This window comes from Aotus nancymaae, unplaced genomic scaffold (assembly GCF_030222135.1).
Source record: "Aotus nancymaae isolate 86718 unplaced genomic scaffold, 86718_ANA_hifiasm-v0.15.2.pri h1tg000059l, whole genome shotgun sequence".
NCBI classification, from domain to species: Eukaryota; Metazoa; Chordata; class Mammalia; order Primates; family Aotidae; genus Aotus; species Aotus nancymaae.
Genome location: NW_026988473.1, coordinates 5,882,817 through 5,903,807, shown reverse-complemented (window position 1 = coordinate 5,903,807; position 20,991 = coordinate 5,882,817). Strand labels below are relative to the sequence as shown.

The window sequence follows — 20,991 nt, the reverse complement described above, 5'->3', positions numbered from 1 at the left end:
CCTGGCTCAGACCAGCTTGCTGTTGGACTTTGTGTAAATAGAACCACGCGGTCTGTGCCCCTTCAGGTCTGGCCTCTGCCCTCAACATTGTCTGTGGGATCCATCCATGCCGCAGCTGGAGTTTGTTCTTTTTCTGCTGCTCTGTCACATCTCATTGTATCAATGCGCCACACAGTCTCACTGCTCTCCTGTCGAAGGACTGTGCCTAAATTTTGGGAAAGGTTGGTTGCTAGGAGGGATGGGGAAAGAGCAGAGATCTTGGTATTAATGCAATAGACAGACCTAGGTGCAAGCCCTGCCTGGCACTAACAGACTCGACTGCATTATGGTACCTGCCTGCCAGCCTCTCTTTCCTCCACTCTGATGGGGATTCTGAGAGATATACATCACAGGGACCTGAGGAACGCCCTGGAACAGAGCACCAACAAAAAGTTCAGTTCCCTAGTGCCAGAAAGGCCCCATCACCTCCTAGAGTATCTCCAGGCCCCTTGCCTGTGCTGGGGCTCAGGACACACCACCCCAAAATGTGACTGTAGGAGACCAGAATATCCCAACCCAAAATATGCTACTTTGGCATATTTTGAGCTGGTTATTCAGAGAAACTGCAGACATAGGAGTAGCTCTGAAAAGCTAACCTTTTGAATTTTTTTTTTTTTTTTTTTGAGACAGATTTTCTTCACTCTTGTTGCCCAGGCTGGAGTGCAATGGCATGATCTCGGCTCACTGCAAACTCCGCCTCCTGGGTTGAAGCAATTCTCCTGCCTCAGCCTCCCGAGTAGCTGGGATTACAGGCATGTGCCACCATGCCCGGCTAATTTTTGCATTTTTAGTACAGACAGGGGTTTCTCCATGTTGGTCAGGCTGGTCTCGAACTCCTGACCTCAGGTGATCCACCTGCTTTGGCCTCCCAAAGTGCTGGGATTACAGTCATGAGCCACTGTGCCTGGCTTTTTTTCTTTTTTAGGGCACCGGGACCAACGATCACCAGCTGCCCAAGTACCAAAAATTATGCTTCCGAAATCTCTTGATGTCCATTCTGCATGAAGAGCAATCAAGTTGCCCTGCATGTGCCACTTAGGACAGAAGCCCTTTTTAATAAATAAATTTTTTTAAAAATTTAAAAACTAAAGGAATAAAGAATGGTTACTCCGGCCAGTCACAGTGGCTCACACCTGTAAGCCCAGCACTTTGGGAGGCCAAGGTGGATGGATCCCGAGGTCAGGAGTTCAAGACCAGCCTGGCCAAGATGGTGAAACCCCATCTCTAGTAAAAATACAAAAAAAATTAACTGGGCGTGGTGACGGGCGCCTGTACTCCCAGCTACTCGGGAGGCTGAGGCAGGAGAATTGCTTGAACCCAGGAGGTGGAGTTTGCAGTGAGCCGAGATGGCACTATTGCACTCCATCCTGTCTGACAGAGTGAGACTCCATCTCAAAAAAAGGGCCGGGCGCGGTGGCTCAAGCCTGTAATCCCAGCACTTTGGGAGGCCGAGGCGGGTGGATCACGAGGTCAAGAGATCGAGACCATCCTGGTCAACATGGTGAAACCCCGTCTCTACTAATACAAAAAATTAGCTGGGCACGGTGGCGCGTGCCTGTAATCCCAGCTACTCAGGAGGCTGAGGCAGGAGAATTGCCTGAACCCAGGAGGCGGAGATTGCGGTGAGCCGAGATCGCGCCATTGCGCTCCAGCCTGGGTATCAAGAGCGAAACTCCGTCTCAAAAAAAAAAAAAAAAAAAAAAAAAAAAAGGTTACTCTCTAGGCAGAGCAGCAGCATGGGCTACTCACTCACTACACTTGAGTTATTTCTTGATCATATGCTAAATAAGGGTGGATTGTTCATGAGTTTTCCAGGAAAGGGGCAGGGATTTCCCAGAACTGAGGGTTCCTCTCCCCTTTAGATGATAAAGGGTAACTTCCTGGTGTTGCCATGGCATTTGTAAACTGTCGTGGTGCTGATGGGAGTGTCTTTTAGCATGCTAATATATTATAATTAATGTATAATGAGCAGTGAGGATGACCAGAGGTCACTTTTGCTGCCATCTTGGTTATAAGTTATTTTTTTTATTATTATTTCTCTCTTTTTTTTTTTTTTGAGACAGGGTCTCACTCTATCACCCATACAGTGGCATGATCATGGCTCACTGCAGCCTCTATCTCCCGGGCTTAAGCAATCCTCCCACCTCAGCCTCCCAAGTAGCTGGGACTACAGGCACTCGCATGTCACATCAGGCTTATTATTATTTTGTAGGGACAAGGGTTTTACTTTGTTGCCCAGGCTGGTCCTCCTGCCTCCCTGTCCTCCTTTTTTGCCTTTGCTTATTTATTTTTTGAGACAGAGTCTCATTCTGTCTTGATCTCTGCTCACTGCAGCCTCCGCCTCTTGGGTTAAAGCGATTCTGCTACCTCAGCCGCCAAGTAGCTGGGATCACAGGCGCACGCCACCACACACGGGTAATTTTTGTGTTTTTAGTAGAGACAGGGTTTCACCATACTGGCCAGCTGGTCTCAAACTCCTAACCTCGTGATCCGCCTGCCTCGGCCTCCCAAAGTGCGGGGATTACAGGCATGAGCCACTGCACCTGGGCTCCTTTTTTGCCTTTAAAAATCTATTTACAACTGCTGCTAATCAGAGTATATATTCAGGACAAGTTGATTCTGTGCTTCCAGGTTATAATCATCAAACTTGGCCCAAATAAGCTCTCTGCTTATGTTAATTTTGTTTCAGCTTCTTCCTTTTAGGTCGCTATTTTGTAATTTACATCCATAATGGAAATTTACATTAGTAAGAGTATATCAGGAAGAGGGCTGCTCCAGACAACTTTTTTTTTTTTGAGACAGAGTCTCGCTCTGTTTACAGGCTGGAGTGCAGTGGCGCAATCTCAGCTCACTGCAGCCTCCAACGTCCGCCTTCCAGGTTCAAGCGGTTCTCCTGCCTCAGCCTCCTGAGTAGCTGGCACTACAGGCGTGCACCACTATGCCCAGCTAATTTTTTGTATTTTTAATAGAGACGGGATTTCACCATGTTGGCCAGAATAGTCTCGATCTCTTGAACTCGTGATCCGCCCGCCTCGGCCTCCCAAAGTGCTGGGATTATAGGCGTGAGCCACAGTGCCCGGCTGAGTTTCATGTTTTGTGGTACTCCCTTGTGTATGTGTATTAGGGTTCTCTGGAGGGACAGAACTAATAGGATATATCTATATCTATCTATCTGTCTATATCTATAAAAGGGAGTTTATTTTATTTTATTATTATTTTTTTTTGAGACGGAGTTTCGCTCTTGTTACCCAGGCTGGAGTGCAATGGCGCGATCTCGGCTCACCGCAACCTCCGCCTCCTGGGTTCAGGCAATTCTCCTGCCTCAGCCTCCTGAGTAGCTGGGATTACAGGCACGCGCCACCATGCCCAGCTAATTTTTTTGTATTAGTAGAGACGGGGTTTCACAATGTTGACCAGGATGGTCTCGATCTCTTGACCTCGTGATCCACCCGCCTCGGCCTCCCAAAGTGCTGGGATTACAGGCTTGAGCCACCGCGCCCGGCCTAAAAGGGAGTTTATTAAGTATTGACTCACATGATCACCAGGTCCCACAATAGGCTGCCTGCAAGCTGAGGAGCAAGGAAGCCCGTCTGAGTCCCAAAACTGAAGAACTTGGAGTTTGATGTTTCAGGGCAGGAAGCATCCAGCATGAGAGAAAGATGTAGGCTGGGAGACTTGGCCAGTCTTGTCTTTTCGCATTTTTCTGCCTGCTTTACCGTCTAGCCCCACTAGCAGGTGATCAGATGGTGCCCACCCAGATTGAGGGTGGGTCTGCCCTTCCCAGCCCAGACTCAAATGTTAATCTCCTTTGGCAACACCCTCATAGGCACACCCAGAATCAATACTTCCTATCCTTCAATCCAGTCAAATGGACAATATTAACCATCATAGTATGCATGTAAGTAGAACTGTGTTTTCACCTGTTGACCTGTTAAGTCAATTTAGTTCATAGTCCAGCCAAATACCTAGAGTGGTGGAGGGAAGCCATTTTTCTCTTGCCTACACCTGACTATACTCTGATTTGGGAGTTATTCCTTTGTTTCCCAGTGCCCGACAAGCCCAGGAGGGGAGCAGGGAGGTCCTTGCCCTTTCCTTCTCCCAGTGGCAGCCAGCTGGGGCCTGGGCCTCTTAACCCTGTGCCCCTAGGACCGGGGAGGGAGTTTAGAAGCATCTGTCTGGGGCTGTTGGCTAGGACTCCGGGCAGGGCAAGAACAGAGGCATGGTGGTTGTGGGTGGGATTGGGCTGAGACTGCTAAGAAGGGGGCCAGGCACAGTGGCTCACGCCCATAATCACAGTACTTTGGGAGGCTGAGGCACGCGGATAACTTGAGGTCAGGAGTTTTGAGACCAGCCTGGCCAACATGGTGAAACCCTGTCTCTACTAAAAATACAAAAATTAGCCAGGTCTGGTGGTGCATGCCTGTAATCCCAGGTACTCAGGAGGCTGAGGGAGGAGAATCATTTGAACCCAGGAGGCAGAGTTTTCAGTGAGCTGAGATTGTACCACTGCACACCAGTCTGGGCTACAGAATGACTCTGTCAAACAAAACAAAACAAAACCCATAAAAATAGAGTGGGGGAGGTGAGGGGGAGATGAAGAGGGATGAGCTTGGGGCCTGGGAACACATCCCTCCAGAGGAAGCTCAGACACAGCTCCCCTCTAGGGCACCCCGAGTTCATTGCCACCTTGCTGTGTCACTCCCCCATCCATGGGCTGAGGTTTCCTCTCAAAGCTCCAGTTTCTCAGTCTCTTGCCACCCATCACTACAGGCTTTGATGTTACTGACCTCACTGTCAAAACTGGAACTTCTGGAAACTCCGTCTCTGCGGCAGCATGTGTGTGGCTAAAAGCATGGGTTTTGGAGGCGACAGACCTGCCCTGGAATCCTGGCGAGGCAGCCTTCTAGCTTCATGATCTCGAACAAGTCCCCGACTCTTCAAGTCTATTTCCTCATTTGTAAAAAATTTGAAATAGGTCAGGCACAGTGGCTCTTGCCTGTGATCCCAGCATTCTGGGAGGCCATGGTGGGAGGATTGCTTGAGCCCAGGAGTTCAAAACCAGTCTGGGCAACATAGTAGGACCTTGTCTCTACAAAAAATAAAAAGTTAGCCAGGTATGGTGGTGTATGCCTGTAGTCCCAACTACTCGGGAGGCTGAGGCAAGAGGATCACTTGAGCCTGGGAGGTCAAGGCTGCAGTGAGCTGTGGTCATGACACTGCACTCCAGCCTAGGCAACAGAGCAAGACACTGTCTCAAAATAATGAAATAGCCCAGGCATGGTGGCTCATGCCTGTAATCCCAGCACTTTGGGAGGCCAAGGAGGGTGGATCACCTGAGGTCGGGAGTTCAAAACCAGCCTGACCAACGTGGCAAAACCCCATCTCTACTGAAAAAATACAAAATTGGCAGGATGTGGTGGCACATGCCTGTAATCCCAGCTACTTGAAGCAGGAGAATCGCTTGAACCCAGGAGACGAAGGTTACGGTAAGCCAAGATAGTGCCATTGCACTCCAGCCTGGACAACAAGAGTGAAACTCTGTCTCAGGAAAATAATTTGATAATAATGAAATAATAATAGCATCTCTTTCATGACATTATTGTAAACCTGGAATGAGATTGCACCATGAAGCCCTGGCCCAGTGGCTGGCCCCACACTCCCTTTCCTGGTGTGCTTTCTACCCAGTTGAATGCTGTTAAGCCTCCTGCAGCTCGTAAACATTCTGAGTGTCTGGTTGGAAACAGTGGTGAACTAACACAGGCTCTGCCCTCAGGTGGCCCCGCGTCTTGATGGAGACACACTACCAAGTACCAGCTTAGCCAGGAGACCCCCTACCCCGGCAGCGCTGAAGGTAATGAGAGGCAGACACCCAGATAGAACAGCAAAGTGGGTCTATCGGGGGGCCAGCAGCCTACTGAGTTGAGAGCCTCGGGGGCCAACAGCATTCCAGGCTGAAGGCCCTGAGTAGATTCTGATCCACATATTTATTCTCTCTTAACTGGTGACTATTACTGATAAACAGGTATTCTGTATTTACTCATAACGCAAAAAGTTCCAAGTAGGCAGCTGTTACCCTTACCACTAATTGCAAACTAAAAGGTATTCTCCACAACGGAGCCATGGCAGCAGGGTAAACTTAATGTTTCCCAACAACCCACCTTGTGGGGCAGAGCTGTCACAGGTGTCACTGGGCACAAAGGAGACACAGGCCCAGGTGGCCAGTGAAGGCATTCTGAGGGTGCCACCCCACGTATCTTCCTAGCCCATCATGGTTTTATTTTCATCATGACACTTATATGATGGTTTCTAATTAAGTGCCTGTTTATTCCATCCAGAATGTCAGCTCTGTGACAAGAAACCTTATCCATGTTGTTTATACTGGTGTCTACAATGGCTTCTGACATACAGTAGAGGCTAACAAATATTTGTTGAATAAAGTAAGTCGTATCATTAACTGGAAGCCCGGAAGCAGGAATTAGCATGGTGAAAAAGGCAAGCTGGGTAGGAGTTGGAAAAAGATGAACATAAAATGCAGAAGCAACGCTGGATGTGGTGGCTCACGCCTGTAATCCCAACACTTTGGGAGGCCAAGGTGGGCAGATCACATGAGGCCAGGAGTTCAAGACCAGCATGGCCAACATGGCGAAACCCTGTCGCTATTAAAAATGCAAAAATTAGGCCGGGCGTGGTGACTCACGCCTATAATCCCAGCACTTTGGGAGGCTGAGATGGGTGGATCACGAGGTCAAGAGATCGAGACCATCCTGGTCAACATGGTGAAACCCCATCTTACTAAAAATACAAAAATTAGCTGAGCATGGTGGCGCATGCCTGTAGTCCCAGCTGCTCAGGAGGCTGAGGCAGGAGAATTGTTTGAACCCAGGAGACGGAGGTTGCAGTGAGCCGAGATCGCGCCATTGCGCTCCAGCCTGGGTAACAAGAGCGAAACTCCGTCTCAAAAAAAAAAAAAAAAAAAATGCAAAAATTAGCCAGGTGTGGTGGTGTGCACCTGTAATCCCAGCTACTTGGGAAGGTGAGGCAGGAGAATCACTTGAACCTGGGAGATGGAGGTTGCAGTGAGCCGAGATTGCACCACTGCACTCCAGCCTGGGTGACAGCCTGTCTCAAAACAAAACAAACTCAAGCAGAGGCAAGGTCAGGTACAGTGGCTCATGCCTGTAATCCCAGCACTTTGGGAAGCTGAGGCGGGTGAATCACCTGAGGTCAGGGGTTCGAGACCAGCCTGGCCAACATGGTACAACCCTATCTCTATTAAAAATTCAAAAATTAGGCTGGGCGCGGTGGCTCACGCCTCTAATCCCAGCACTTTGGGAGGCTGAGGTTGGCGGATCATGAGTTTAGGAGTTCAAGACCAGCCTAACAAATATGGTGAACTCCGTCTATTCTAAGCATACAAAAAATTAGCCGAGCGTGGTGGTGCATGCCTATAGTCCCAGCTACTCAGGAAGCTGAGGCAGGAGAATCACTTGAACCCGGGAGGTGGAGGTTGCAGTGAGCCGAGATCGTGCCATTGCACTCCAGCCTGGGCAATAAGAGCAAAGCTCCGTCTCAAAAAAAAAAAAAAAAAAAAGTAGCTGGACGTGGCGGCAGGCACCTGTAATCCCAGCTACTCTGGAGGCTGAGGCAGAAAAATTTCTTGAACCTGGGAGGCAGAGGTTGTAGTGAGTCAAGCCACTGCACTCCAGCCTTGGCGACAGAGTGGGACTCTGTATCAAAAAAAAAAAAAAAAAAAAAAATTAGGCAGGTATGGCGGTGGGCGCCTGTAGTACCAGCTACTCGGGAGGCTGAGGTGGGAGAATGTCTTGAGCCTGGGAGGTGGAGGTTGCAAGAGTGCTGTCAGCTGAGATCACACCACATTGTCCAGCCTGGGCAATAGAGCTAGACCTTTTCTCAACAACAACAACAACAACAAAATGCAGAAGCAAAATGCTTGGTGGTGGAAATCAGAGAGCAGGGTTGAAGGTGTGGAATATTGCAGAGTTTTGAGAGTTGAGGACAGTTACATCCAGAATTGGGATTTTGCCTAGGAAGCAATGGGGAGCCACTGAAAGTATATGGCTTGGTCAGATTTAGGTTTAAAAAACAAAGAAAGAAGGGTTGCGGAGGGAGAGATAGAGATAGGGTAGGAAGGAAGGGAAGTTGGCTGCCCCAGCATGGTAACTGGAATCGAAGAGTGTAATAGTAATTGAGGGGAGTTTGGTTACTATGTCAATGTCAGGAATTCTGTCCAGAAATGAAGGAGGCCTGACAGAGAGGAAGGAATTCTGAATAGAGAGTTTTTTTTTTTTTTTTTTTTTTGAGATGGAGTCTCGCTCTGTCACCCAGTCTGGAGTGCAGTGGCACAGTCTTGGTTCACTGCAACCTCTGCCACCTGGGTTCAAGTGATTCTCCTGCCTCAGCCTTCCGAGTAGTTGGGATTACAGGCACCCACCACCATGCCTGGATAATTATTATTATTTTTTTCCCCAGAGGGAGTATTGCTTTGTTGCCCAGACTGGAGTGCAGTGGCGCAATCTCGGCTTGCTGCAACCTCCGCCTCCCAGGTTCAAGCAGTTCTCCTGGCTCAGCCTCCTGAATAGCTGAGATTACAGGTGCCTGCCACCATGCCCGGCTAATTTTTGCATTCTTAGTAGAGACGAGTTTCACCTCTTGAACTCTGTTTTTTTTTTTTTTTTTTGAGACGGAGTCTTGCTCTGTCACCCAGGCTGGAGTGCAATGGTGCAAACCACACCCAGCTAATTTTTGTATTTTTAGTAGAGATGTGGGTTTCATCACGTTGGCCAGGTTGGTCTCGAACTCTCGACCTCAGGTGATCCACGCGCCTTGGCCTCCCAAAGTGCTGAGATTACAGGGAAGAGCCACCTTGTCCGGCCTGAATAGAGATCTAAGAGTATGAATGGAGGGAGGAGTCAAGAACGGGTTAGGCTTCTCGCGTACATCATTGGGTGGCTCCAGATGTCACTCACAAATATAGGCTTTGGAGGCGGAACATAACCAAAAGAAACGCCCCTTTGTGCTCCGCCCATAGCGGGAGGAAGGTGTCAATTGGCTGCTTCGAGCAACGCTCCAAAAACTACCGAGGGTGGTGGGAGATGTGTTCCTGCGTTATTGCCGAGACTTCCGGGCCGTTGTTTCCCGGCCTCCCCAGCTCCGGAACTTCCGGCCGGCGCAGCCATTTTGACTTCCTGACCTTGGGCTCCGGGTGGCGGTTGTCTGCGGTGTACTCCGTACCATCATGTCCGTCCTGACACCACTGCTGCTGCGGGGCCTGACAGGCTCGGCCCGGCGGCTTCCGGTGCTGCGCGCCCAGGTCCATTCGATGCCGCCGGAGCAGAAGCTTGGGGTCCTGGTGAGGAACGGGCCGGGAAGGGCACGGGAGGCGCCGTGGGCCGGCCCCTTCTGCCGCGCTGAGCTCAGGCGGCCCTGAGAGTGCCCCGCACCCCGCGGCCCGCCGCGTAACGGGGAGCAGCATTGCCGGTTTGGGCGTGTCTGAAGGGCGCGGACGACGGGGACAGTAGGGGCTGTCAGCGTTAGGTCTTTCCCCAGAGCCTCACCATCTCGAGTCAGGCCCTGTCAGGTCCTCCCTGCCCTGTCGCTTCCTCGCTGCGCCGCCTCGAGCAGACTTCTTTAGCCCTCTCTGAGCCCATTTTCTCATCGGTTCGCTGGGGGATGCTTGACGACCGTCAGCGACGATAATGGTTGTTACTGCCATTTAATTTACGTTTTTTGAGACTGAGTCTTGCTCTGCTTTTTGGCTGGAGAGCAATGGCGCCGTCTCAGCTCACTGCAACCTCCGCCTCCCGGGTTCAAGCGATTCTCCTGCCTCAGCCTCCCGAGTAGCTGGGACTACAGGCCCGTGCCACCGCGGCCAATTAATTTTTTATTTTTAGTAGAGACGGGGTTTCACCATGTCGGCCAGGCTGGTCTCGAACTCATGACTTCCAAGTGATTCTCCCGCCTCGACCTCCCAAAGTGCTGGGATTACAGGTGTGAGCCACCGCGCCCAGCCCTGCTATTTATTGTTATTAGAGACAGGGGGAAAGAAGACCCCAACAGGCCTTCGAATTCCTGGAAATGTCGGGGCGTTTAGCTCTTTAGGGCATCTTTCACCTGTTTCAGCTTCTGTGCCTTTGCCTCAGGTGGTGGAGCCGGGCGTTGAATGCCAGCCCTCAGAATCCAGGTTAGTGGGCCTTGAGTGTGAGGAGCAGAGCCAGGAGGGCACTGCAGCTAAGGAAACATCAGTGATGATAAGGAGTGTATGGCCATAGCACCCGAACACGCCACATCGCCTCTGATAGAAACTGTACCATACGGCAGGCGATGCCAGGTGCTTGCTGTGTGCCAGACGCTGTGCTGGTCTGATTTCAGTCCTTCCAGTGACCCTGAGAAGAAAGCATGATTTATTTGCATTTTGTGTGTGTGTGTGTTTTTTTTTTTTTAAAGACAGGGTTTCACCATGTTGGCCAGGCTGGTCTTGAACTCCTGACCTCAGGTGATCCGCCCACCTCGGCCTCCCCGAGTGCTGAGATTACAGGCGTGAGCCACCACGCCCCCCCTGTTTTTTTTTGAGACAGAGTTTTGCTCTTGTTACCCAGGCTGGAGTGCAATGGTGCAATCTTGGCTCACCGCAACCTCCGCCTCCTGGGTTCAAGCAATTCTCCTGCCTCAGCCTCCCAAGTAGCTGGGACTACAGGCACGCGCCACCATGCCCAGCTAAATTTTGTATTTTAAGTAGAGTCGGGGTTTCACCATGTTGACCAGGATCTCTTGACCTCGTGATCCACACTCCTCAGCCTCCCGAAGTGGTGGGATTATAGGCGTGAGCCACTGTGCCCAGCCGCGTTTTGTGTTTGAAGGTGCTGAAGCATAGAAGCAGTGTGTTGACTTAGCAGAAGTCACCTTCAGTCAGGCATGGTGGTTCACACCTGAAATCCCAGCACTTTGGGAGGCTGAGGTGGGTAGATCACGAGGGCGAGAGTTTGAGACCAGCCTGGCCAATATGGTGAAACCCCGTCTCTACTAAATAAACCTAAAACTAGCCGGGCGTGGTGGCGTGTGACTATAGTCTCAGCTACTTGGGAGGCTGAGGCAGGAGAATTGCTTGAACCCAGAAGGTGGAGGTTGCAGTGAGCTGAGATTGCACCACTGCACTCCAGCCTGGGCAATAGAGGGAGACTCTGTCTCAAAAAAAAAAAAAAGTCACACCTTCAGTGGCAAAGAAGGATTTTATCACCCAAGCTGAAGTACTGTGGGTGCGATCATGGCTCACTGCAGCCTCGACTTCCTGTGCTCAAGCAGTCCTCCCACCTCAGCCTCCCAAGCAGCTGGGACTACAGGGACGTGCCACCACACCAGGCTAGTTTTTTGATGTTTTGTTGAGACAGGGTCTCACTACGTGGCCCAGGCTGGTCTTGAACTCCTGAGCTCAAGTGATCTCCTGCCTCAACCTCCTTAAGTGCTGGGATTACAGATGTGAGCCACCCTGCCCCAAAGATGGAATTTGAACTCAAGGCTGACTCCAAGTTGTTCTGTGGACCTAACTACTTTTGAGACGATGGCAGTGGCTGAAAAGATCTTTTACCCATAGCCTCCAAGGTTGAGTAACAGTCTTGGAGAGGAGGTGGGAAGGGAGGGTTTTTAAAATTTTTTATTTTTTATAAAGACGGGGTTTCACCATGTTGGTCAGGCTGGTCTTGAACTCCCTACCTCAGGTGATCCGCCCATCTTGGCCTCCAATGTGCTTGGATACAGGCGTGAGCCACCATGCCCGGCTGGAAGAGAGGGGGTTTTAAGGAAGGATAGGTACAGTTTTAGAGTTACTGGCCCATGCAAGGATCCTGGGTCTCAACAGACCAGCTTTGTTTTTCTTTTTGTTTGAGATGGAGTGCTGATCTGTCACCCAGGCTGGAGTGCAGTGGCACGATCTTGGCTCACTGCAACCTCTACCTCCCAGGTTCAGGTGATTCTCCTGCCTCAGCCTCCCGATTAGCTGGGACTACAGCCTCCTGTTACCACTCCCCGCTAATTGTTTGTATATATATATTTTTGAGACAGAGTCTCACTCTGTCACTCAGGCTGGAGTGCAGTGGCACAATTTTGGCTCACTGCAACCTCTGCCTCCCGGGTTCAAACGATTCTCCTGCCTCAGCCTCCCCAGTAGCTGGGATTATAGGTGCCCACCACCATGCCTGGCTAATTTTTGTATTTTAGTAGAGATGGGGTTTCACCATGTTGGTCAGGCTGGTCTCAAACTCCTGACCTCATGATCCACCCACTTTGGCCTCCCACAGTGCTGGGATTACAAGCATGAGCTACCACACCCAGCCTTTTTTGTATATATATATTTTTTTTCTGTAGAGACGGGGTTTCTCCACGTTGGTCAGGCTAGTCTCAAATTCCTGACCTCAGGTGATCCACCCATCTCGGCATCCCAAAGTGCTGGGATTACGGTACAGGCATGAGGCACCGCACCTGGCCCCCTTTTTTGTATTTTTAGTAGAGGCAGGGTTTCACCATGTTGGCCAGGCTGGTCTCTCTTAACTCCTGACCTCGTGATTCACCCACCTTGGCCTCCCAAAATGCTTGGATTACAGGCATGAGACACTGTGCCTGGCCCAGACCAGCTTTAAAACGGGTTTCTTTTTTTTGTTTTGTATATATTTTTTTCTTTTTTCTTCTGCCCAATTCCATTTATAAAACAGGTTTCAATAAATCCTACTTCCTGTCCTTTCCTTTATGATCTGGTGGTGGATTTCTCCCTGGACCCTAACCCTGGCTGTCTCTCCTTCCTCTCAATCCTCCCCCTCCTTTTAACTGATCCTTTACCTCAAGGGCTCAAGGGTTAGCGTGGCCTTGGATCTGCTGTCTGCTCCCTGGAGCGTGGATTCCTTTAATGTGAGGATGCCAGGTCCCATTTGCCTCTGAGTCCTGGCTCCCCGAGGGGGGCTTTTTGCTGCCTGGGAACTGCTATGACTTAAGAGAGCGGAGGAGAATCCTGACTCTGAGGCGCCTTCTTTCTTGTGCTCTGTGTAGGAATTGGCCATTGGGCTTACCTCCTGCATGGTGACCTTCCTCCTGCCTGCAGGCTGGATCCTGTCACACCTGGAGAGCTACAAGAAGCGGGGGTGAAGGGGGCCATTCTGGCCCTCACACCGTGACCTGATCAGCCTCACCAGCCCATCCTGGTCACGTTCCTGCATTCCTGACCGGCCTCCCCTGGATCATGTCGTTCAATTCCAGTCACCTCTTACGCAATCATGACCTCTCGATGTCTCCATGGTGACCTCCTGGGACCACAAATATTGACCCTGCTTGGTGGGGTCCCTGTTGTAACAATAAAATCTGTTTAAACCTTGAGAAATTCATGATGCCTTCCCTCCTGCCTGAGCTCATGCCTCCACTGGCACTAGTGGGGGTGTGGGGAAGAGCACCCAGCTGGCTGCCCTGTGTTGTGTGTGCCTCAGCCGGACTCCTCGTGTGCCTCCTTGCCTTTAAATGGTGCCTGGCTTCCTGGGAAGACAAAGCCTGTTGTCATTGGGCAGCTTTTGTGGCTCATCCCCTCCAGCTCCCTTGTTTGTGCAAAAGCCCAATGGGTGTGTGTGTGTGTGTGTCTGTCGCTGTGTGTGTCTCCCATCAGGGCTGGATCTTCAGCCTTTCCTCTAAGGGGCCAGCCTTCCAGCCTTCCCTGGTCTTCCTTTTGGTGGACTTCATTTCTTAGGTGCTGGTGCCCTTCCTAATTAGGGGTGGGGACTTTGCATAATTTTGCCTTTTTTTTTTTTTTTTGAGACTGAGTCTTGCTCTGTTGCCCAGGCTGGAGTGCAGTGGTGTGATCTCAGCTCACTGCAACCTCTGCCTCCCGACTTCAAGCAATTCTCCTGCCTCTGCCTCCTGAGTAGCTAGGACTCTAGGCGCGTGACACCATACCAGCTAATTTTTTTTTTGTTTTTGAGTTGGAGTCTCACTCTGTCGCCAGGCTGGAGTACAGTGGCTGGATCTCAGATCACTGCAGCCTCCGCCTCCCCATTCAAGTGATTCTACTGCCCCAGCCTCCTGAGTCGCTGGGACTACAGGCACATGCCACCATACCCAGATGATTTTTTGTATTTTAGTAGAGATGGGGTTTCACTGTGTTAACCAGGATGGTCTCGATCTCCTGACCTTATGATCCACCTGCCTTGGCCTCCCAAAGTGCTGGGATTACAGGTGTGAGCCACCGTGCCTGGCTGCTGCTTGCTTTTTAAATGTCAACTCTAGGGCCTCTTTCCTTCCAGCACTCTCCATACATGGCTATGGACTAACTGGCCTTTGTTCTATCGGCCAGCTTCCCTTTTTCCTCTGTTTGACTTGTGGAATCTGCCATTCCTCTGTCCCCAGGAGTCCTTCCTCAGTGATCCTTTCTCCTGGTATGTGAGGGGCAGGAAGTACCTCAGCAGGGACGATGTTTTGAAACACTGCTGAGCTGGAGTCCTGATCACCGGTGTCTGGAAGGAACACTCAGACCTGCTGGGTCGCACCCTCGAGGAAGACATGGCTTTACCTCTCCTTTGCATCTTCTTTGCTGGGGTGACTTGATTGATTTCTGAACAGACATAGGTTGAGTGTCCCCTGTGGAGCTGAGGCTGCCAGGACGCCTGTGCCTGGAACAGTGGGCAAAGATGTCAGGTGAGAGCTGAGGGCTGTGGTTGGCCTCAGGCCCTGGGTGTCGGAACACACGTTTTCCCAGCTCCTCTTCCGCAGGCTGTTTCCTGATTGATATTGACAGAGCTGAGGGGACCCGACTCTCCTGCCTTAGTGTGGTCTTGTTTGGCCTTTCTGTGTGATGTCTAGGGAACCCTGTGGGGCCCAAGGCCCAGATACTGTGGTGGGTTCAGGTCCTGCTACAGCTGTTTCTCTGAGCAGTAGGAAGCTGTCCTCTGCCTCCTAGGTGGCTCCTTTCCTTCCACACAAGCTGGACTTTGTGTCTGAGGCTGAAGGGATGGGGCCTGGTTGGAGGGCCAGGGAGAAGCTGCCTGAGCCTGTTTCCTGCAGTGGGGCTCATGCTGCAGCTGTGCCTGGTGGGAGCATTGGCCGAGGAGGGGCGAGCCTGCGTTGAATCTGGAGCCGGGATGGGGTGCTGACAGGATAATCCACCTGCCACATAGAGGCACCTCAACAGCTCTCTTGTCTCTGGATGGAGGGCCCTCAATGCCATCTCCTACACAGCAGGACCACCCCTTATTCTGTGCCTGGTTCTGGGAGGCTTTTCTGCTTACATTAGTCCCTGGGTGGAGGTGGGACCTGAGCGTCCCTTGCCTGTCAGGACCATCTCCTGGCCTAGCTGAGACCAAGCACAGCTTGGAGCTGCAGTGTGGGAGGCCAGGCCATTCTCACGGAGCCTGCACTTCCTGAGTAGGGGCCTGAGTGGCCTAGCCCTTGGTTGGCCCAGGGCTGCTTTCCTCCAGCTGTGGGAGCAGATGAGGCTCTGGTCTCATAGCCATGGCTCTGCACGCAGCAAGTACATGGCACTGGAAAAGGAGCATTGTCTTGAGCTTCTTCTCTTTTTTTGGAGACAGAGTTTTGCTCTGTTGCCCAGGCTGGAGTGCAGTGTTGCGATCTCAGCTCACTACATCCTCTGCCTCCCAGGTTCAAGCAATTCTCCTGCCTTAGCCTCCCAAGTACCTGGCACCATAGGCGCCCACCACCACACCCAGCTAATTTTTATGTTTTTAGTAGAGACAGGGTTTCTCCATGTTGGCCAGACTGGCCTCCAGCTCCCGACCTCAGGCGATCCTCCTGCCTGGGCCTCCCAAAGTGCTGGGATTACAGGCGTGAGCCACCGTGCCCGGCTGGTTGTCTTGAGTTTTTATGGTAACTCCACTGCCCTGCTGAGGGTTTGATTGGGTGTCCTCCATTTTTGTGCCCCTGGAATTAAGTGATGGGTGATGGTCCCCTTCCCAGGGGGACTGCTCCAGCCCAGAGTTTGATGTATTGAGCCACTGCTCCACCCTGTGCAACTCCAGGGGCCACAGGCGAGTCCTCAGGACCCTGGTCTGAAGAAGCCCCAAGCCCCACTGCTCCTCCAGCCTCTTCTTCCCACAGCCTGCCACGTCCTGCAGCATTTGTGGGGATGGATGGGGTGATATGCAAAAGGGTGGGCAGGAGAGTGTAGAGTTCGAGTGACCTGTCATGTTTGAACCCTAAACTCCTTGGTCCCCTCGGTGGCCATTAGGTCTGAAATCTGGTCAGTTTTCACTGGTCTGCCCTTACCCCAACCAAGTCAGGGCCCTGGAGCAATTCCCTGTAGAGAAAGCAAGGATCCTTGTACCCCAAACATTTTCTGTGTCCACGTGTGTGGGGATCTGTGCCTGGTGTGCATGCTGGCTGGAGAGGCTACAGTCCCGGCAGGTGCTGGGATGTCAGGAACGGTGGTCCGGGAGTGGGGAGGCTTGGGCTTGAGGCCTGTCCTGGCTGCTGAACTGTATGACCTTGGGCAAGTCATCTGGTCTCTGAACCTCAGTTTTGTAAAATGAAGATACTGTGGCAGGCAGAATAACGGCCCCCCCAAAAAGGTCCATGACCTATTCCTTGGACTGGTGAATACGTCATCTTACATAGCAGGGTGCTTTGTAGATGGGAATAAGGTTCAGGACCTTGAAACCGCAGGCTGTCCTTGGAGATCCAGGTGGGCCCAATGTCGTTACAAGCCCTGACCTGAGAAGCACTAGGCCTCCCGTTGCTGGCTTTGAGGACAGAGGAAGTGGGCCATGAGCCAAGGACTTCGGGGACCTCTGGAAGCTGGGAACAGCCCTCCGTTTACAGCCAGCAGGAACATGGGAACCTTGGTCCTACCTTCTGCCAATCTGGATGAGTAAGAAGTGGATTCTTCTTTAGAGCCTCTGGAAAGAAATGCAGCCTGTGGACACCTTGACTTTAGTCTGATGAAACCCAGACTTCTGTCCTCCAAAAGTGTGAGAGAATAAATTTATGTTGTTTTCAGCCACTAGGTTTGTGGTGACTTGTTATGGAAGCTATAAGGCAAGTCATGCATTACGTGATGCTGTGAGGCCCTCGGGAGGGTTGGGTACCAGCTGATGGGACCCTCTTTGGGCATAAGGTGAAATGAATCTATGGCATTTACAGTGGGTACCCCAGCAAGGACTGGGGCAGTGAGTTGCTTGAGAGGGGCTCTGCCTGCATCGCCTCTGCCCCTCTGCTTGCTTTCTGCCTTAGTTGGTGAGACGTTGATCACCACCTGTGGAGGTCTGTCCTGCAGACCCTGACTTAAGACCGGATGAATGAATGCACTCACACACACAGAATACAGCCAGCCACCACGTGAATCCCAACAGGTGGTCTGAATGCTGCAGGTGACTCATTCCGCCCCGTCAGCCTGGTCTTTGCTGCCGTCAAAGCCTCCCTAGACCATGATTTCAGGGCTGCTGCCTGGGGACTCTCGTGAGTACAATGCAAGGTTCACGTGCCTGGCCAAGAGAACAGTTATTAACCACAAATAAACCATCATTGAAAAGAGCTGGGCAAGGTCAGGTGTGGTGGCTCATGCCTGTAATCGCAGCACTTTGGGAGGCAGTGTGGGGTTGCGGGGGTGGGGGGACGGGGCGCAGATTACTTGAGGTTGGGAGTTTGAGACCAGCCTGACCAATATGGAGAAACCCTGTCTTTACTAAAAATACAAAATTAGCTAGGCATGGTGGTGCATGCCTGTAGTCCCAGCTACTTGGGAGGCTGAGGCAGAAGAATTGCTTAAGCCCGGGAGGCAGAGGTTGCAATGAGCTGAGATTGTACCACTACACTCTAGCCTGGGCAACAAGAGCAAAACTCCATCTCAAAAAAACAAACAAACAAACAAACAGCTGGGTAAAAATTGACCGTCATGGGGCTGGACTAAGAGCTAAAGCTTCCCTCTGGCCATTTCCTTCCCATTCTGCCGGACAAGGAAGGGAAGGCTTAGGAGCCTTGGGCTGTGTTGTTCTGCTTCTGGCAGGGCTGGACCGCAGCTGGGAGAGGGCACTCTCACTTACAGGCCCTTTGGACATGCAGAGTACACATCTGTTCTTCAAGACCCACAGCCTTGGCTGGGTGCGTGGCTTGCGCCTGTAATCCCAGCACTTTGGGAGGCCAAGACGTGTGGATCATGAGGTCAAGAGATCGAGACCATCCTGGCCAACATGGTGAAACCCTGTCTCTATAAAAATAACACACACACACACACACCACAGCCTTGAATGGGAGGAGACATTTGCTTGGCACTGGCAGCCTGGCTGCAGGTCAGCACTGAGCCACCACAGGGAGTCCCTTCCACTCTCCGGAGCAGCCCCTCCCTGTCATGACGTTAGTCCCAACCCCAGCTCTGCTGCATGTACCCCCTAGTCCGGGGAAGGGGGGAAGGGGTGGAGTTGTCTTATAGCTATTTTGAAGATTTTAAAAAGCCAAATAGAAATATCTCTGTTATCAAAATCTTTGCCCTTCATTTGGTACCCGTTCTCTTTGGCTGGTTGTGGGTTTGACTGGCGGTTACGAATTTCATGGTTCACAAAGAGAAAAGGAATGAACAGTTTGAGAGGCATGGGGTCCATGTAGGGTGGACCTTTTGTTTTCTTGAGTTTGGAAGCAACCCCAAAGGTCTAATGACCCAATAAATAGTAATGTGTAATGTTGCCATGTAATGTGTAAGATATGGCATTTGTAGACTTGCTGTGAGAAGGCCAATGTGGGCTGAGTGTGGTGAACCCAGGTACCCACTACACCCGCTCCAGGACTGGTGCCACCTAATGAAACCATTCAGTCAAACTCCACTCCTGTCCTTGCAGGACCCAATGAGGCTGATTGGGACTGACGGAGGCAGCCTCCTTAAGTGCTAAAGGATGATGGTCATAAGAAGAACCCTAGACGGTAAGAAGTCAGGAACCTGAGCCGCAGACTGTAACCTCTTTCCAATGCAGCAGCTTCGGCATCTCTGGCCTTGCCTTTTTTTTTTTGAGACAGGGTCTTGCTTTGTCTCAAAGGGTCACCCACACTGGAGTGCAGTGGCGCCATCATGGCTCACTGCAGCCTCTTCCTCTCGAGCTCAGGTGATCCTCCACCTCTGCCTGTCGAGTGGCTGGGACCACAGGTGCATGCTACCACACCTGGCTAATTTTTTTAAATGTTTTTTGCAGAGATGCGGGAGTGGGTCTCCCTGTGTTGCCCAGGCTGTTCTCCAACAACGCCTGAGCTTGAGTATTTCTCTCACCTTGGCCTCCCAAAATGCTGGGATTACAGGCATAACCCACCACACCCAGCCATCTGTGCTGTTACATATAGTGAGCCCCAAGTTTCTCTTCAAAAAATCAGTATGTCAGTATGTTCAGTTCTCTTATTCTTTGACCTCCATTTTAAAGTTTAACTTCCTGGTTTCTCTTTGCCCCCTTGCCTCTAGTTTCAGTAAACGACTTTCCTGCCAGTTCTAATCAGTAGTTCACATCCATTCCCCTGGTCACCTGCTCTGTCCTGACTCATCCTAGTCACCTGATCTGAGTCACCTTTAGTTACCTGTTCTGTAACCGTCCTTCCCACCAAACTGCTTGCTCCACTACTCTGGCTCATACCCCTGCTCCCTTTAAAATAGCCAATGGGAATTAGCTTAGATTGTGTGGTCCAACCCTAGCCAATAGGGGAATGACACAGAAGTAGGGGATACCTGCCTCAGGGATAAGAACCCCTTTCCTTCCCCTGTTCAGGTGTGCTCTCGCCATTGCTCCATCTGTGAGACACACCCTCCTCTAGAAGTAAATAGCCTTGCTGAGAAAATTCCTCGTCTGAGCTCTAGTTCTTCTTTCAGCACTGAGGAACAACCATTTGTTTCTAACATTTGCCATTTAAAAAATTAAACTTGGCTGGGTGCAATGGCTCACGACTATAATCCCAGCACTTTGGGAGGCCGAGGTGGGCAGATCACGAGGTCAGGAGTTCAAGACCAGCCTGGCCAACATGGTGAAACACCGTCTCTACTAAAATACAAAAAATTAGCCCATTCTGATGGTGTGCACCTGTAGTCCCAGCTACTCTGGAGGCTGAGGCAGAATTGTTTGAACCTGGGAGGTGGAGGCTGCAGTGAGCTGCACTCCAGCCTGGTGACAGAGCAAGACTCTGTCTCAAAAAAAAAAAAAAAAAAAAAAAAAATTAAACTTAATTTTTAGATAATTCACAGGCAACTTAAAGAAATTATCAAGATTCCATGTGTCCTTTACTCAGTCTCCCCTGCCCACACCAACATCTCGCAAAAGTGTAGTAAAGCATACACTAGGATGTTGATACACTTAGGGTATTGCACATTTCCACCTTCACAAGAATGAAGACTTTTCCTTTCACAGCCACACCCACTTCCCTCCAGCACCTCTGCTTAACTCCTGTAACCTTTATTTTCCTTTTTTTTAAGTCTTTGCTTTTATAAAGACCCTGCTTTAGCTGGGCGTGGTGGCTGGCGGCTGGCTGGCGTCTTAGCTACTCTTCAGGCAGGGGCGGAAGATCGCTTGTGTCCAAGAGTTCGAGACTACCCTGGGCAACATAGCAAGACCCTTTCTTCTTCTTTTTTTAAAGGCCCTGCTTTGTCACAACCAGAAGGACACAGAGCCCAAAGTTGGGTCCTGAGGCTTTGGCTTGACACCAAGGGACGCATTCTCCCTGCCGGAAGCAGCTCACCAAAGCCTGCGGAGAACGGCAGGCTCGGTGGGGCCGCGATGTGGGTCTCCGCTGGCGCCCCGGCGCTGGCCGATTTCCTGTCTCCTGGGCCAGATGCTGCTCTGCACTGCAGCTACGGTCGCATGCAGTGCGTGCGGAAGCCCGCAGCAGGAATGCTGCCTTCGGTGATTTTAATTTCACCTTTCTACTTTCAATAACACAAGCCGCATTTCAAACTCCATTGAAAAGAAAATGGAACTGGCTCCAGGAGGCTCT

At 51.1% G+C, this 20,991-nt stretch overlaps 1 protein-coding gene and 1 non-coding gene across 2 annotated transcripts; one reads left to right on the top strand and one right to left on the bottom strand.

The window, feature by feature from the left end:
- Positions 1-961: 961 nt before the first annotated feature.
- On the bottom strand, positions 962-1,094 carry LOC135270328 (U11 spliceosomal RNA). The gene has a single exon (XR_010338488.1). It is a non-coding gene; the product is annotated as a U11 spliceosomal RNA (small nuclear RNA).
- An 8,065-nt stretch (positions 1,095-9,159) lies between these two features.
- On the top strand, positions 9,160-13,424 carry LOC105724492 (cytochrome c oxidase subunit 8A, mitochondrial). Its single transcript, XM_012463124.3, has 2 exons — positions 9,160-9,409; positions 13,093-13,424. Exons 1-2 carry the CDS (start codon positions 9,296-9,298, stop codon positions 13,186-13,188), a joined length of 210 nt encoding a protein of 69 aa, XP_012318547.2. The 5' UTR covers positions 9,160-9,295; the 3' UTR covers positions 13,189-13,424.
- The last annotated feature ends 7,567 nt before the right edge of the window (positions 13,425-20,991 follow it).

What these genes read in the sequence shown, in the direction of transcription:
- LOC105724492 (XM_012463124.3), top strand. Translation starts at nt 9,296, where the DNA reads ATGTCCGTCCTGACACCACTGCTGCTGCGGGGCCTGACAGGCTCGGCC. An exon ending in AGCAGAAGCTTGGGGTCCTG is followed by an intron (nt 9,410 to 13,092) that starts GTGAGGAACGGG and finishes TGCTCTGTGTAG; the next exon opens with GAATTGGCCATTGGGCTTAC.